Source organism: Buteo buteo, chromosome 3, assembly GCF_964188355.1.
Source record: "Buteo buteo chromosome 3, bButBut1.hap1.1, whole genome shotgun sequence".
In the NCBI taxonomy this organism is placed as follows: domain Eukaryota; kingdom Metazoa; phylum Chordata; class Aves; order Accipitriformes; family Accipitridae; genus Buteo; species Buteo buteo.
Window position 1 is genome coordinate 43709576 of NC_134173.1, and position 19204 is coordinate 43728779.

At 38.2% G+C, this 19204-nt stretch overlaps 1 protein-coding gene across 3 annotated transcripts in view; it reads right to left on the reverse strand.

Annotated features, from left to right (window-relative positions):
• The window catches only part of STAU2 (staufen double-stranded RNA binding protein 2), a 176530-nt gene that overhangs the window by 139266 nt on the left and 18060 nt on the right, over positions 1–19204 (reverse strand). For all 3 annotated transcript variants that reach the window (XM_075023454.1, XM_075023452.1, XM_075023453.1), the window contains exons 2-5: positions 17288–17495; positions 16065–16195; positions 10859–11018; positions 8389–8524 (exon numbers count right to left, since the gene is read on the reverse strand). In XM_075023454.1, coding sequence (XP_074879555.1) covers positions 8389–8524; positions 10859–11018; positions 16065–16195; positions 17288–17486 — 626 coding nt within the window. In that variant the 5' untranslated portion in view covers positions 17487–17495. The remainder of the gene's footprint in view (positions 1–8388; positions 8525–10858; positions 11019–16064; positions 16196–17287; positions 17496–19204) is intronic.

Sequence of the window (19204 nt, forward strand, 5' to 3'; positions counted from 1 at the left end):
GCCTAACAGCTTTTTGCAGCAAAATACGACTTTGTTCAATCAAAAGCATTTCAGTACTTGCATGCCTGCCTCTCCTTAGAACTGTTATTACCGAGATATGTCCCTAAAGAGTTTGTTCTTCTGATACTTTTCTCTCCCTCTTCTCTCTGGGGAGAGACCTTCCAGTCTTTTCACTGAGATAGTCAGACGACTCCCACTATAGCACTCATAAAATTATTACAAATCTTAGGATTATTTCTCAGAGCAGGTTTCAGCTCTGGATTCAGATGCCTAAATTTAGTTTCTACACATTAACTAAATACCTAAGTTGCTATTACAGTGAAGCTCTGGAGAGATCCCTATGAAATTTAGACATCCTAGTTTATGGCATGACAAACAGCATTCTAGACTAGTGACTGCTCTGACTAGACCTTCCACTGGTTATAATGGGAGACTGGGTTTCTAGTGCACAGGCAGAGACTATTAGAGAGGCAACTGAGCCTGGATCTCAGTCCCACCAGCACTGTAAAGAATAGCATCTAGCTGCCTAAACACAAGCACACAGTACCATTTGAGATGCAGTTGTGTACCTAAGACATCCGCATGACGTGACGCAGGACTGACCCACGAAAAGCACAAGTTTCCCATGAATAGCTGGAGTCCTGGTGGATTATATGAAATGGTATGATGACTGAACCCCCTTTTAGGGATTCCTTCAATTGCCTAAACTTAGCTACACAGGGCCATTTGAAATGCTCTAGGGTATCTTGCTTGGCCTTCAGCTGCCACTCTAGTAAAGGTCTCCTCTAGGTCTTCTGCCAAATCCACTGGTCCCATGTGGATGTCTCAAACACCCCACAATGTCTCAAGTGGCGCTAGAGGCCTATGTTTAGGCAACATAGTGTCCTCACATCTGCCACAGTACATATGCTTGGGAAAAAAAAAAAATCTGCTTTGTACACAGCTGTGCCTAAAATCCTCCTCTGTTGCAGAAAGCCTCAACAGAAAGCCTCAGTAACTGGAATGCAGCAACAGATAATAGGCTAACCATGTGTCTAGAGTCATGAAAAGATTCCACGGAATAATCTGAACTTCACCTTTTCCAGGCTACTGGCTGATCTAATCAATACTAGATCAAAGTCTTTCAGATCCAACAACCCTTTACATTATGCACTGGACTATTCGTGCCTTAAATGGATAAGGCTTTCCATGCAGAGAGGGGTCTCCTGCTAGAAGGTAAACAGGGTGCTCAGACAGCATAGAAGGACTTCTAAAGGCCAGGAGAATTTAAGACTTAATTCTCTTTCTGCAAATTAGATAACTGGGTTGTATAATTGTAGGTGTACTTCTGGACATAGTCTCAACAGATTTTACGTTGTCTCCTGCAGTGCAACACACTCACATCAAAATTAGGCTGCCACAGCTGTTCTTTTGGCTAGATTTTTGTTTTTTTTCCCCCATAGGACTATGTAAATTTTGTGAAACAGATGAAGATGGGTCAGGATTTAGACTGCATTGCTAAGCACTCATGTCAAGTAACACTAGCCTCAAATCTGTTCCCTTTGATGCATGTATTTAATCATTAACTCAGCATTTGTAGAATAAACAAACTTTAAATTTTATTCCATTCTTTCACCATACAATCTTTTATTAATCTGATGTGACGATTTTAGTAATTTATCCAATAATCACACAGCCTACTCCCTTTTTAATCATTAGATTCCAGAACATATTAGTCCATCATGAAGCTAGCAGTTGCAGATGTAGTTGGCCTAAGACTGGTCCTCAAACTTCCTTTTACTATACCTCATTTTTAAAGTGCTGATTCAGTATTTAGGGCACTGGTCCACAGGGCTGATATACATAATTTCAGGAGCAATTAAGCCCAAAAGCAAACAGTCCCATGCAGCAACTCAGTACCCAGCAGGGGAGCTACCTACCCAGTAGGTAGGAATTACATGCCCACAGGTGATGCCCTGCGCTTTGTGGCCAGGCAGCTTGGCTGGCTCCAGAAGAAGCAAGAATATGCTGCTTCTCTATTTCTCTGAGTTTGGTCTTGCAAACAGCACTGTAAAGAAGCATTCACTGACATCAAAGAAATATGTGCTCAGAATGACAGGGCTGTGAAGAAAAAGAAAAGGAGGAATGGTCTGTGCACTCTCCCCCATGCACTAGGGAGAAAGGTGACAGTCTTCTGCTTAGTCTGTAGTATACAATATATATATGCAGGAAGAAGCAACCATATACAAAATTAACATGAAGGCTCAGTGCAGCAGAAACTGTCAAAGTGCACAGAAGCTGTAGTTTATCCCAGGGATACTACCACTTTGCGTGACACGCTTATAGAACTATCACACCATTCAAATTCCTCAAAACCAAGTAAGAAACTGCTTTTATGACTTTATTTCCATTCCTTAACTTGTCATTGTTTTTTCTTTGCTCCTATGCTTCACAAGCGTTTTTAATTTTGAAAGCTGCTTTTTTTTTTTTTAATAAAGGTTTTTCAAGCTTTCTAGAATGTGGTGAGACATATTTTAAGGAATTTTATATAATAAGCAAATAACTTCTGATATCTCCCCAAAAACAAGGGTTCAGTTTTGTGATCTGTTTAACACTACTTTCCATACTAAAACATCAAAAGCTGCTGTTCAGTTTCTAGTGGTTTTATTTCTTGGCTGAAAACACTTAGTTTAGTTAAGTCTGTAAGATATCATTTCTGTTTTGTCACTTACAGACATTCTATAATTGAAAATACTGCAGGACAATTAAACTTCAGGAATGACTCTCTTCAATTCTAGTTGAAGAAAAAATAACTTATAATAAAACAAACCAGCATTCAATGGCAACAAGGCAAGCTGGATGACCCTGTGGTCAGAATTGATATTTTATTGTTTAACTGCTCTACATGGTTTAAGCCTACTGCATACTCAGGGATGCAAGGGAGTATGGGTTCTAGCATTAGCTACAGATATGAGTAGTATGTACATGTTTCATCCTCAGCTCTGCCAGTATTTCTTAAACCTGACCCACCGTTTCAAGGCTTGGCCCCTTCCGAGTAGCATGCCAGTTCTACTGAACTGTGCCAAATGGTGTGCTGACAAATGCGCAACCTAAATCCGTTAGCGAACAGTCCTTGAAAGCATCAGCACCTCCTTCCCCAGAGTCAGTTTGTAAAGCTCTTAGGTAAAAGAAGCCATACAAAAGGCAATGTTCACCATTTTTAGCTTTTCTGTAATGTATATTGTTTGAGTTGAAAGGTCGTCACGTGCCTTTGTTGCAAAATTGCTCAAAACTCCTACTTGTGAGGCTTTAAATAGGTAGTATACAACTGGTAAATTTTGAGTGCCAAAAATGTTTTTTTCCTTTATCATAATCTCTGTTAGTAATATAGAAATCTTTGTTAAATAAAAAGTTGTCCAACATGCCTGGATTCAGGGTTCACAGCTTTTTTAAAAGCTCTGCCTTATCAGAGGCCATCAGGCTTCCTAGTACCAAACTTGCATTGATTTTGAATAAAGAAAATCCAGAGAGGACTCCCAAGCTGTCTCATCAGAGTGAGATGAAAAAAGTTTCAAGTTCCTATCTATATTGTGAAATGAACTGCAGTATACAGATACTGAAACTACCAGAGACCTAATCCAATAAATTCACATGATTCAACTCAACATCACACAGACTTTATCAGCTTGGGTCGAGATGCAGTGTAATGGCAATGACCCAATGCTGTTAACAATCTAGCACATATTGCATTCACTAGCTTGAGTGAAGAGCCAGGCTAATACCTCCATACCTCATCCACTCCCAAGTTGGACTGTATTTTATCTACTTAACTACCTCTTAAGAGGGGAGCAGACTTGCCCTGCACTTCCTAACTTAGCACAGGAAGAGACTTTCAAGGCTAACACCTTACGCTGGTGTTACACACTGCCTTAAATGCCCTACTCTCTGCCATGCTAAGAGTTTTGCATTTGCAATTCTGTAGCCTGCCTTCCACTTGCAGGTCTGTAACCCTTCAGATAAGCTGCCTGGCCAGTGTCTTCCAGTTTCTCTAGCTGTATTTTTCCCTTGCTGTTCTCCCTGTGCTGTTATTCTCAAGGTCCTTCACCTGCAAATACCAATACGTTGACAGTGTTGAATCTATAATGTACCGTAGCCCTTCTCTCCTCTGCCCTTTTCCTATCTCTTGGCAGTAGCTTTTGGTATACATTACAGAGCCCAATAACATGCATGCACAAAGCTCAATAAGCAGCATTCAACACCTGCCCTGATGCAGCACTACCAGCATCATAAACAGGAACAAGGAACAGGGAGCTTGAGCAGGTCCTGATGAAAACCACAGAATTACTATGGGAAAGCGTTATGGGGAAGACTTGCTGCATGGGAAACGACACACAGAGAAGGATGCTCGTCTGGGAGATCCCACCACTTCCCTTCCAAGCTGGCCACTGGGAAAACTTTCCCTTTCCCTATTTTTTCCTCTCACTTGTTTGCTTTCCTTTATTCCATGAAACTAACTTTCACCTTCAGTATCAATTTACACCATCAGCTACAGACCTTGCAAATGGATCTTTGCACCTTGCATATAAACCTGTTTCAACATCTTCTGTGCAACACACTGCCCATAAAAATATGTTCTACTGCATGTGAGAGTGTAGTTTTTCACATGCTTAAATAAACCTGAGCTGCCCTAACTTCCAAACATACATTCCTGTCCCCTCTCTGGTGAGGGCACAAGCTCTTGTGTGACTAGGTGAGGAGGTTTTTAAGTATAGTTGTAAGTCTAGGATTAACTTCTCCATTCCTTTCCCCCCCAAACTGATTCATTTCCAAGCAGCTCAACTCCCAGTGCTGGAGCCAGGAAACTTGCAAGGACACAAAGCTGGGGACAAAGGACAGAGGAGGAATCACTGCCACCTCAACATAAATCATCTTAGCCTGACATGGAAGCTAGCCCTCAACTTTGCATACAAATAGCAGCTCTTAGACCACATTTCCATGAGTTACTGAAAAGGATCATTTGTGTCACTTGAAACACTAGATTTAACTGGTCTAAAGATATGCCCTGGGATGAACTTAATGCTTTATTTTTTCCTCAAGCTATTCATCTTGCCAGAATCAAAGTTCCCTAACACAATCGCCTAATCTTAATGTGTATCTTCACCTATTTGAAAAGCACATTTTTTTAAACAGACATCAGTAAAGGGAATTTAGTCACAGTATAACAGTCAAAATGAGCTTCCAACTTATTTAACGTATTTTGTATATTTTAATAACAGGTAATAATCTACAGTCAGAGACTGATGAAAATGAAAAATACTGATTACAGCATATTACCTGTGTTATTTTTCTAATCTTATTTTTAAATAGTTTACATGGTCTGCGTTTACCTGGGAAATCCAACAACACTTATATTCTACTACCCAACTGCTAAAAATCAGCAAAAAAATGCTACATACAACATGGCAATACAAGATAATAAACGTAACATATCATACCATGGGAACATAATACAGTACTACAGCATGTGCTTCATATTTGGGACTTTGCTCATTATAACAGATCCAGAATCTGTCTCCAGACTTCCCTCCGGCGAGGGTGGGTAGGAGGTGCACAGCAATCCTGACTGGCAGAGGAGCAGCATCCTGCGCATCGAGGAGCCGGCAACCCACGCTGCAGCCAGCCTGAGCCGGCGTGGGCTGTGCTGTGCTGCGGGGCCCGTGCCCAGCATGGCTCACAGGACGGGGCTGTGCTGCACAAATCGCTCAGCCGCAGGACAGACTTGCGGCAAGAAGGGCCTGTGGTCAGCACCCCCTGGGTACCACCCGCATGGCCTTGCCTTTGTCTAACAGTGCAGCAAGAAGTTCTCATGTGAACATTGTTCCTGTTTTGACTGCAGCAGTGACAGAGTTGTCTCCTTGTAAGAAAATCCTGTAATAGTGTGAATGACCGAGAAGGGAAGAATGTCTGCTGCGGCCAAGGTCTGCATGGCAGGCTGCACATCAGTTGCAGTCCTGTTCAATGCTACACCGCTCAGGGCTCCCAGCATCTGAAGAGGTGGAAGATTATCTGTGCTATTCTTCTCTTATACCATAGCTCTAATAAACAGCATTTTAAATGATACTTTACAGCATCTAAGTGCCTTTCTTACTGGGATCATAATGGACCAGCACCTCCCAATGCAAAACAAGGCAATGGACTATTATTTCCAACACAGGAGTAGTCCCAAAACAGTACTATATGGCATCACTCTTCCGTTTCCTCTTTACTCTGGTATTCATGTGTGAGCCAGTGTATGCACAGAGGGTATGTGTTTATACAGACAGACAGGCATATCTAGCTAATTACTACTTAGTTTTAGTTATTTATTAATTTACTAGTCACAGTATTATTAGCCATCCTGCATCAGGAACTGCACTCAAATAACCACAACAAAGCAGGCAAGCACAGATTCTGGCCTTCTGTCCCACCCTGCATGTTTGTTTTGTGATCAGAAAAATCAAATGCCCTTGGCTACCTAATGTGACCAGAGAAATAAAGTTCAGGTACCATTTTACTCTACCATGGGAACACGGTTTCTATGAAAGAAAGTTCCCAAAGAAGCAAACTTAAAGATTGCACTAGACATACTAATCATTTTCTATGAAAAGAAATAAAATCTTAAAAGTTACCAACTGCTAAGTATTTTGGGGTTCTGCTTCCACAAATATGTTTCAGTAACTAAGTTCAGATTCCAGAATTCCGATCTTATGTTTTTTACTAGCTTGCATTTTTCCCAGCCTAGCCTTTATATCTGTTTGTCAAACTAATCTCATTATAAAAGCAATTCAAATAAATGTAGGATTTCTAAATATTAACAAAACTCATTTCAGGCACCATAGTTAGCTTTTTAAACCGTGACATACGTAAGCAGAGACTCACGTCAGCAGCAACTAGAAATGTAACACAAGTAATACAACAATCAGGCACTGTTCTGTAGAGTAATGAAAGAGTTTTCTTTCAGGTTATTTTTGTTTTGTTTGTCTTTTTCAGTTCTAGGTATTGTTGCTATTAAAAAAAAAATCAGAATGAAATGTTAAAGCCCTGAAGCTATCACGATTTAAAAATCGGGGGGAAAGTAAAATAAGATTAAATCAACTGAAATACTTTCCTTAAATGCTGCATTTTCATTTCAAACTCCTTAATTTTTAAACATTGCTGTAAATTCAATTTCTAATAAAAGAGTAATTTTGAACTAAAACATTTCTTCAGAGTTCATAAACTCATTCTTTTTGATAATTATGATATGTATAACATTAATAGGAAATCCATTAAGCAATCCTTTATAAGAAAGGCAACATTTTTCCCTGATAAAACATGCTATTAGAAATTCCTGACCTGTTTTGTTTTGTTTTTTTTCTTATTTTACAGATTACACTTGGTATCACTTTTGGAGCTCCAAAAGACCTGATCTAATACAGTCCCTCTGCAGAAAAATGGGGGGGGGGGGGGGGGAACCAACCCAAAACCAAACAAAAAACTATCTCAGAGAAAGAAGTTCTTGGGACTGAAAATTAATACATGTAGTACCTTAAGGTTCTCTCAGACTGTTGAATTAGATACAAACTACATTTAGTTCAGGATGAGCTAGAACAGTTTTTCGGTGTGTACTAAAAATGTACAAATACCAAAGATGAAGATGTTTCAAAAATTTAGAACACATTGAAGAATTAAATAACTGGATGGTCAGTTAATAAAACTGATCCACCCACATAAATTGTTAAACTTTCTAATCTTTAAGAATTTCATAGTTTAAAGACAAAATTTTGAGCACTATCTTCTCAATAATTAGTCCAACTTACTACAGTAATGACAGCATTGATGGAGGGCTCTGAATATAGGTTTCTAAACTGTGAAATAAAGGATTTTTCCTAACCAAACACTAAGGATTAAGGAACTGAGATAGCTGACCAGGCAGAATGGTTAAAAGAAATGGAAACCTGAGAATGGTTTCAAGCCAATTTTCAAAATGCAGCCCTCCCAATTTTATATCCAATTTCTAAGAAAAGAGTGCTTCATTTTTAATGATACAGATTCTAATCACATGACACAACAGCAAAGAAAAGCAAAACCTCTCTCTGAAGTTAATGCTCTGCCTCCTCACTGTCATGGCTGTAGACTGTAACTCCAGTATGCACATTAAAAAAATAGAAACAGTTGGTTTACATGTCTTTATTCTTTGTGACATGCTTAGGGCACCTGTTTTCTTTTAGAAGGAGATTATGTGTGTTTCTAAATAAGGCTGCAGAGACTCTCCTTAGTAAAAATCTTAGGTTTATTTTACCCTGAAAATAACCTAGGAAGTTCATAAAGATTTAGAACACATGGATAAGGAAAGGACAAAACCCACCAAATAATAGAAAAAGTACAAACCTCTGATTGTACATGCCCCGGAAATTATAATTTGCTCTGTAATTGGGAATTGGTTTTGGATCTAATGGCCTGTAGATGGCAGGCTCTCCTCTTTTCATAGCCAGACCATTCAGCTCCACTGTTGGAGTTATACTGCCTGCAAAAAACCCAAAGAATACATGTAAGGCACTTAAACCACAAATACTGCAAAACACAAAAGCAGGACCGAGATGAGCAGAAAAGAGAGAGCTGCATGATATTTTTTTTCCCTTAAATTAAAAAAGCAGCAACTACGATGACATTTCAGTTTCTCTAAAAGACAGGAATATAGATGCCTGCTTAATCACAAGCAATGAAAAAGAACACTTAAACATTTATCTCAGTGCATTCTCTAAGCAGTTTCAGTAGATTAATCTTCACATATGAATGAGAAAGTCAGTGCTAACATCAAGCTGGTTATTCATCTTTCCAACGTGTGTATAATACATTATGACACTTTCTGAAACTACAATGGTAAAAGAATACTGTCTCTTCCCACTGAATACCATGAAATAAAACCACAAATAGAGCAAAGAGGCATTGAAACAAGCAAGCACTAATAGCCATTACTGCAGTCATTTGGTAATCTTACAATGTTAGAAAAAAGTGTTTTATTTGCAAGACTTGAAAACCTAAGATTAGGACTAAAAACTAATGATCTAACAGGAATGATCTAACAAATTGAAAATACAGCTACTGGAAATCAGTGTCACTACAGCCATCTACTGGTGACATAATACAAAACCAGAAAGCAGCCAGCACTTGCCTACTTGCATGGTCTCCAAAATGCCAAATAAAAAGCTACACTGTGACTTCTTTTTTTTTTTTTCCAAATAAAATGTTCAGCTACAGTATTCTCCACTTGCACTGTTGTAAGAAAATCCTAAATGAGCTAAATGTACATTCCAATAAAAAGGTGTTAACATTTTCTCAAAATATTTTCAGAAGAGGTTCAAATGAATCTAGCCTTAAAACAGCTATGATGAATTTGCCAGTCTGCCATTGAGGCTGTATATGCCAAATTATGAAAATTTTTATGCAATACTTATTCAAAAACTTCTACCAACAACAATTTTTATATTTTCCAGAGGAAGGAATGACTATGAATTCAACTAAATAATAAAAATGCAAAACGTCATTTTGATGAGAAGATACCTGTGCATATATAATACATCCTCCTTAGAGCAAAATTACAGTGTTAAGTGATACAATTTTTTAATGAATTCTCTTAAAGCCTATTTCTTTTGTTATCAGCTTTTCCCTTTAAGAATATGCTTAAAGAAAAAAAAAAAAAAAAAAACAGAAGCTGAGTAATACTCTGCAATGTCAAGAACAAACTCAGGGTCCATTTTTATAGGGGTCTGAGCCTCCTGCTTTCTAAACAGCCAAAAACAGTGACTGTGAAGGACACAGGGCAAACCCACTGTCCTGGGTCTGGAGAAGCAATGTATTGATCTCCAAAGGAGCAAGAGAATACTATCGTACTGCTCTAAAAAAAATCCTTAACAGCTAATGCTTAGGATAATACTCACAAGCTCTAAAGGAAACTTACTCCTGCTTTTTTTCCAACACAGAGATTAACTGCAAAATTACTCCATTTTAAAAAAATGGCTGAAGACAATGTTTTTTAAAAGGGAGAGAGGGGCAGAGGGAAATAAAAAGTTAAGAAGGGAAAAGAGCAAGGGGGAAAAAAAGGAGTGTAAAAAAGAAAAAAAAAGAAAAGATTACTTTTTTTTCCTTGCAGTTTGCTTTTTTTATATTAGTTTGAAACAAAGTCAGGAATATATTTCTTATTTATTTTATCGAACAAGACAGAACAGATCACTGAGCACGTGGCTGAGATGTGTACCTCAAAAGGTGTTGCACGCATAGAAGGTAACTCACAGGTAACACCTCAAAATGAAGGATGCCAGACACCAATATACATCCTTTCTATTATTCGAACAACAGTTTCTAAAGACATATAAAAGCACAGGTTGCTATGAAGGAAAACTCACAATGCAGGAAATTACCTGTCACAGTTCTCATGCCAAATCCTAACCTTTTATTTACACTACATATGCAATTTCACAGGATTGGACTGGATAAAATTTCCAATTTCATTGGAAAATCAGCTAAAATAACTTTTTGGGAAAAATGTTTTACTATGGTAATAATGGTCAGTTCAATCTAGTTTTGTCCTGACTCCTATTGATCACATACAATCACTTTGTATACAACCAAGCCTTATCTAAATAATATATTCACTTACAGTTCAACCATTTCAGGTATGCGCATTAAAAATTCTCCTGTGCAAACTCGCTAGAGGTTCTTCATTATACTATCATACGTATAAGACAGCTATGTTGATTCTCATCCTCCAACTTAATTTATATCTTGTTAAATTTATTTATTAGTGGTATAATATTCTAACACTTCAACAAGATTTAACACACAGAGGAAAATGTCATACCTGGATTATTATTAACATTGTTTTTGGGTGGCCTAGGCGTTGGTTTGGGAAGGGTAGTTTCATTCAATGCTTTGCTAGCAGCAGCATGTTGGGCCTTTTTAATACTGCTTCCTTCAGCTTCCCATGTCTGCTCTCCGAGAGTCAGCTGCACTGTGAACATCTTCAAAGACAAAGAACAGGTAAACACTGGCAAGAGTATCACTGTGCATTAGACCAATCTGTATAAAAACTTCCAGGGCTCAAGAGAAACAGTGCTCTCTTTTCATTATATTCAACTCCCAGATAACACATCTGATTCTTACAGAGATAAGTGAGTCCTTATCAGTGGGCAACATTTGGCCTTTCAAATGACGAAGTAAAATAGTGTAATTGTCCTGGTGCCAGCTGGGATAGAGTTAATTTTCTTTCTACTAGCTGGTATAGTGTCATGTTTTGGATTTAGTATGAGAAGAATGTTGATAACACTGATGTTTTCAGTTGTTGCTCAGTAGTGTTTAGACTAAGTCAAGGATTTTTCAGCTTCTCATGCTCAGCCAGCAAGAAGGCTGGAGGGGCACAAGAAGTTGGGAGGGGACACAGCCAGGGCAGCTGACCCAAACTGGCCGAAGGGGTATTCCATACTGTGTGATGTCATGCCCAGTATATAAACTGGGGGGAGTTGGCCTGGGGTGGGGATCGCTGCTCGGGAACTAACTGGGCATCGGTTGGTGAGTGGCGAGCAATTACATTGTGCATCACTTGTTTCGTATATTCCGATTATTTTTTTATTATTATTATTATTGTCATTTTATTATTGTTATTATTATCATTATTAATGTCTTCATTTCTGTTCTATTAAACTGTTCTTATCTCAATCCACAAGTTTTACCTTTTTTTTTTTTGATTCTGTCCCCCAACCCCCTGGGGTGGGGGGGAAGTGAGTGAGCGGCTATGTGGTGCTTAGTTGCTGGCTGGGGTTAAACCACAACAGTAATGTTAATGTCAACTATCAAAGAACAGAATAATATTTAAACCAAGTAAAAGCTGCAGACTTATCCTCTGCTCTTGGAAGACTATATACAGGTCAGTTAAGACCACATTTCTTCACACATTCGAATGCGTTTAGTGACTTTACCTGTAGAAAAAAGGTAAAGAACGCTACTTAAAAAAAAAAGTAATTTTGTAATAATTCTGAATGGATATAAATGACTGCACACTCTTCAAGGCACCTGAGAATTTGGCCCAAAGAGTTTTACCCAGTGAAAGAATTTCTTACACGACCTGATTTCTGAAAATAATGTGTATTGTTAGGGCAGAGCCACAACTCAAGTATGTTCAAAAATAAAGTAAGAAAGAAAAGAAGAACTATCTTTTTGAAAGAAACTGCAGTTCTTTAATGTGGACTCTATAGTGAAGACGGGAACTGTAAAAATTCAGAATTCAGAAACGGACTACTGATAAAAACCACATATATTTCAAAACCTGCAATAAAGGATTATTACAAGCAGTATCTATGCTGTGCAAGTTGTGAAAATAAAACTCAATATATATTTGAGATATTAGATAGAGTCTATCTTCTGTATGATACATACATGTTCTGTTTAAATTTGAGCATCTAAGAACAAGAGGAGAAAGGGTAAGAACTCAATGTCTTTTCCATATCAATTCCATACATATAAGGCAGGATTTAATAGTCAGATACACACAGTAAACTAAGATATATCTACCTCAGAAAACAGGCTAACTACTTAAGGCAACATAAAGAAATCTACATATTACTGTGAGCAGTATATAAAGTAAAATTTTCATTTCAATAGTTATTTGCTCTATGATTTTTAAAATTATGTAAACTTGCTAGATCCAGGACCAGGTATCTAGAGATGGGCATGATGAGCAACCTTTAAATTTGCCTTAACATACATTTTCATTTAGCATGTACTTGCAAACAAACATTTGAAGACAGGTATATACGTGCCTCCCAACTCAGCCCGATACACATGTGCACAGTGATATGAACTGAATGCTATAAATACATACTTGTGTCTTAATTACAGCCTCAAGTTTTGGCCTACTGTAATTTTCACAAGCACAGTGCTAGTCCCTATATCACTCTTCCTATCACCATGTTGTTTTTTCTACAGCAGTCATGGCAATTTCCTTACAGACAAGGGTGAAGAGAGAAATAGTCTCTTAATTTTGCACTCTGTCAAACCCTACCCCCTCCTGAAAGCTAAGTTGGGTATTAAGAGCTAAATACTCATAATTATATAAATTATCTATAAACATGCATCCTTATTACTAAAAGAACTGAAATTTGATTTCTGGATCTGGAGTTTATATATTTTGCAAGAAAGTATCAGTGTAGTATTTTTATTGCAGGAGAATAAACTTGAATTTCAATAAAAATATGATGAATAATGGCTACTTATCTACCTACAGCTGTCGTCTTAGTGCTTAGAGCAATAAACAGGAGTTCAAGATAATAAAGGGTTTGCTCAGTAAATTTCTATAGCCAGAGCTCTAACCTTCTCACTTAGCCCATCTGACAAAAAAACTCCTGCAAAAAACCACACACAGTACTAAGTGGGAATTTTAATTAAAGGAATAAAACTGCCTAAACCCAAAATCTGGAGCAGCCAATGAAGTAGTCAAGTTCTGCAAGACTGGAGTTGACAGTTCTGCTACAGATTGAGAGGCATTTCTCACCAGTTTTCTGAGGAAGTTTGTATTACTTACATCCAACCTAATTTACCTGATGGCTAGAGAGCAGAAATGCAAAGGCCACCACGCTTTGTGCCTTTCACTCCGCCATGTCCGTAAGGTCAGTCTCCCTTAGCTCTAGTAATCCTTTCCTCCTCACTTTTTCTGAATGTAGAACCTTCTCTCCTTCTTCCCAGCCTTTTGAAGCCCAGTGTCCCTTACCTCTTTCCCTCTTCTCTGTACCACCATTCACTTTCTTTTGCCACTGTATCTTTTGTCTCCTGAAAACACCATTGACATAGAAGCACAAAAGAAATGATCAATCTGACTAATGTATTCAAAAGCATTGTTTATGCTAACAAAGACTTTCTGATTTTTCTTATGATGAAGAATCCGCATGGAGGGCAGACTCCTAGAAACCCTAACTGCACTGTCAAAAAGCATCACTCCTCTCCCAGCTCCCCTGGTCCTAGTTTCCCATTTCACCCCAATTGTCAAAACTTACTCTCCAGAGACAACTAGAAAAAAAGTATATAAGAATTTGCTAGCATTTGTGATCACAATGCAGACAGCTGTCTTGTAGAGCATGTCTCTGAAAATCATGAAAACCACTAGTGGACAGGAACAGAGTATGTGTAGGAGGAAGGCAATGTGAGACGCTCCTTAAATGGCAAATGGCATCAGCAGTATTACACCCTTCAGGTCATGCTTTCTAGGACAAACTCAGCTCTGTTTCACATATTCTATCAGGTATATCATCATATTACTAGCCAGACACTATACTAAACTGCTAACACAGTCATAATAATTTCTATGTCTCTGCTTTTTGTAGGTCAAAGATACACAAGTCTGCATAATCTTATTAGTATCATCCTTGTTCTTCATCCCCTTCCCTCCCTTGTTTTTCTCATTTGCTGCACAGGTCAAAATCAGACTTAATATTCTTTTGAGTCTACAGAGCACATATCTTTTTTTTTCTTTTTTTTTTGACAATTATGAGTGTAATTACAAATAATAAGAGGTAAATTGAAAAACTGAAAAAATAAGAAATCCATTGAAAATCTGGCTTTCAAAAGTGCAGCTAATGCAGGCTCAAGTAATTTCAATTATATTAGTTCCTTTAAAAGTAATAACAAATATACGTGAACTATTTCTTATCCTGCTAAAATTTGAAGTATAGTATGAATGTAATGTAAACCAAATCTCTTTACCACTGAGGAATATGAACTGCCAAAACCACACTTTTTGGTACAACCAAAGCACTTCCTATTTCACATTAATGGAAAAAAGATAACAAAATAAATACACAATACAACAGTGAAAAGTTACAGAAAGCGCAACAGATTTAACGTGCTGCAACCTAAAACCAACCAACCAGCATATCCTGTGGTGCCAAATGTTGCCAGGAAGGGGAAGGGCACTTCCATTTCCATTTGCAATAAGGGATTCTAAAAGCTTGCTGATTCTCAGCAGCCCTGCACCTGCTGACATTTCCACCAGCATAAAGGATGCATGAACACCAGCCAAACCAGAAGGTCAGTGATTTGCATCAACTCTGCGCTAGCTAACAACAAAACACACAACTAAGAAACAAGGGGCAATGGCAGAGAGACAGCTCATGACTAGCTGAAACTGTTACTAATCTGCAGTGTGATCCCACTGTCTAACAGAGTTTTGCCACTCTAGAAATACTGAGTACAAAGCAGCTATTAATTATGACATTGTCTCTCTCAGTTTTTCAGGCTTTTTCCTCTTCCCCCAGATTGCTCCTAACTAGGGAGGAAATTCAAAATTACACCTGAAAATCATTATCATGAGAATATCCCTCTATGTTCCCCATCATACGAAAGCATCCTAATTTGTACTTATGGCGTTGGATATCCAAATTAATATGAGAACTGACCAGAATTAACTGTCAGTTCATTAGAAACTTTAATGCTATAATCATACTAGGAGTCTTAGTATCACCGCAAATCTTAAAGTCACACAGCATTTAAAGGAAAGAACAGTAATATGTGCCCTATAATGCAAGGTCCAAAGATACGGTATCAATGCAATCAACTTTATGGACACAGAATCGTATCAATATGAACTTCAAAAAACGACACAAAATAGCTTTGTCGTCATCGGCACTACCATGAAACAAATGCAGAGGTAGCTATTAGGGACACGCCGACTGGGGAGCAGGATTCATGCAGCTTAAAAAGCAAACGCTCCATAATGATTAAGAAAGGGTGGTGATACCCTGGAAAGACCTTCACAAGGTCTTTATAGAGACCAACAAATATAAACTCAAAGGTGGAAGTCAAAGTAAGGTACAAAATGATCTACAGGGCTTCAACAGAAATACAGGCACACTTTCTGAAAGTGTAAAAAAAAAAAAAAAAAAAAGAAAGCAAAATTCAGAACAGTAAGAAACCCCTTACGCTAGAAATGTGGCTGTGTTTGACAAGCACACTCGTCCAGACCATGACATTATCTGTTCAGCATTTAAGGTACGGCTCATCACCTGGAACTGTGACCTTACCTTGGCATGAGCAGGCCCTCTTTCATTCAGAAGCTTATACTGGGGTTGAATTCTATTGAAACGGGCTAACTCATTTACCAGACACATTGGAGTTTTCTCTTTGGGGTTTGCCATGTTATCTTGGAGAGGAGCTGTAAATAAAGAGTCTGTAAAGTTTTTGTGGAGAAATGTATTCTTCACAACTTCGCAAAGCTTTGTAAAAGCAGCAGCATGCTTAGAAAAGAAAATACTTTGGCTAAAAAATAATTCTTGCACATATGCTAAATACAATGTTTAAATACCATTTACATATTAATCATATGAGAATACGCATTTTACAATAACCATTTTGATTACATGCAATTTAAAAAAAATACAACTACTTCTTTCCAAAATAGATGACAGCGTAGGAGGACATATACATATGCTACATTTTCTACATCACCAAAGTTTACTGTCAGGACTATACTGGTTCCAGGAATTGACTACTCTTTCAGAAAGGTTTCTTGACACTTTGAAGTAGAAGTGGATAGCATGAGAGTTGCCAGATAAATATAGCAGATGAAACCCTGTGGTCCTCACTTGCTTCTCCCTGCTTCTTCCCAGTGTTTTAGACTTTTCTCACAATAATGAAGTCAACCTCAGAGCACTCCTAAAGAACACCTTTCCTCCCCCTTTAAGGATTTTGTTCTGCTTTTCTTAGACTGCTTACTTCATGTATACCACCTTACCATTTTTTAACTTTCTGCTATTTCTTTTTCAACTTATTTGTATTTATCCCTAGCATACACTGTCATTTCTTGCTTTATTTTTTAGGATAACATTTCTGTATTTTATACCCAGTTCAGCATAGGAACTACAGCCTTTATTAGGCTACAAAGGAAACACCGAATACTGCCAAGCAGTCTGAAGACATTCTGTTCTAGGGAAGAGAAAGACACTTGGAGACCTTCCTGCACCACTAAAACTTCTCTGTAAAAGATACACTCAGAATTTGACAATATAGACATGTTCTTTTCTGAGCTTTTATATCATTGATCAACACTTCACTGCAGGTCTGAGCTCAGTTAAAGAAACTTAACTTAGTAAATAGTCTATTTAGCCAAAATATTGTTCTAGGGGATTTTTTTTTCCTTTATTTTAATCCTCTTTAAGGCCTACCTTTTTTTTTTTTTTTTTTGAATTAACAATTCATCAAAAAGATTCATTTGAACACCAAAGAAAATATACCTGGACCAACTTACCTGGTGTGTTGCTAGAAGGCGCAGGATCCACAAGGCCGGCAGTAGGACTGCTACAGCTGGCAGCAGATTCCGAAATGGATCCGTTCATTGAGGACGGCAGACCCAATGTATTTGTAGCTGTAACTGGTAGGGGTAGCACCATAGGGGACATGGTAGGTCCGGACAGGTTTGCTGTAGTCTGCATCTTAACTTGTGCCATTGCCTATCACTGCAATAAACAAATTATTATGAGAAGGGCACTTTGCATGTCAAATGATGGTAGTGATATTAACAACACTTCTTTTTTTGCTCCTGGATCTGGGTCACAAAAACATCCACAAAAGCCATGCCTCTGCACATGTTTTACTTCCATACTGATGCACAGAGAAACAGAGCTCACAACCAAAGAAAGTCACCACACGCCCTGACTCCAGGTTCTGTTGCTCAACTATGGGGTGATCCTTCCTGAAAGACAGCAGGAAGAATGATTATTCTAGAATAAAATTCCATATAATTATTCTGTGGATGAGATTAGCACCTGCCAATTTCTTCAGGAGAGGATGTCTTTGCAACAAACTGCCATAGCAATCTTTTGCCATAGTTTTTCCAGTAAAGTGCATACAATATACCAAATAAGGACACAAAAGAAAAATCCCTATTTTTTGCCTGTTACCAAACTAGAAAAGAGAAAAAATAAGATGAGAAAACAACCAACTAACCAAAAAAAAACACCAAAGAAGCAAGTTCTGAAAAAATCACTGCTTATCCAGTCAACAGGTGGAGCACTTCAATCCTTGTCTACATTACTAGCACAGGTACTAGGATTTCCTAAACTAGCCTTTAATCCAGGGCCTAAAGCACTTACCTAGAATATGCCAGGTACTAATTACCTCTCTCCATCTGCCCAAATGAGTTTCTTTATTACCAATACCTGTTCTCTCGCCAAGTCTACACTTGTAAACAAACCAGGGTCAGGGCACAGCTCCTTCATACTATTCACTGAGAGTATGTTCCTTGGCAAAATTTTGGCTACTGACAAAAAACTCTTGCAAAAACCACATAGGAGCAGTTCAGAGGCCAGCAGGCACCCCAGGCAATCCACTCAAATAAGCAAGGAGGCCTCTCAGTCCTCCAGGGAAAGGTCCTGGGGTTCTCCTTTTGGCATCAGGAGCAAACAGGATGATTTATTTTATTCAGTAGCATGGACATAAGACTGTATTTTTTAGGGTCCATACACATGACAGGATCTGGACAGAGCTGATAGAGAAATGAAACCCGTAACAGCCAACAAACAGCCCGGGGAGCCTGGGCAGCAGCTCTGGTCCCTCTGGCTAAGGCAGAGGAGGACAGGAGCCCAGCTCTCCTCTGTCACGGGCAGCACACTTACCTCTAAGCTCTTCGCTACTTCTGTTGGGGTAATTGTCTCCTCCTAAGCAAAAATCCCATCTAACACCTGAAAAACTTTCTCACTAAGGTCTTACTGAAACAAGTACAACTGTATTAAAAATTTTTTATTACATCACTATTTTGCTCCCCCCTAAATCTGCTAAAAAATATCCAAGTATCTCTACTCAGGGGGACAGTATTGTTGGATTAAGATCCCAAATCACTCTATACACCATAGCGTGCAACTGCTTTAGCACAGTTGCACTAGCATAATGAAAATAATAAATCCTATTACTGTGACTCTGTGCTTTGGAGAAGAGGTTCAGACTGGAATGCCACTTTTATTACTAAGGAAAGACAGATGACTAATTTAAATCTCTGGAAAGGCAAAAGTAAAAAAATTAAAAATTAAGCTGAGATGCAATCACTTCCCATTTCATAAATATTAGCATTTTACTTACAATAGTGACAGGTTGAAAAATACATATGCAGTCAGCTAAGATATATTCAAATACTTCACGTGTTCAAAAAAATGGAGTAAATTCAGACTGT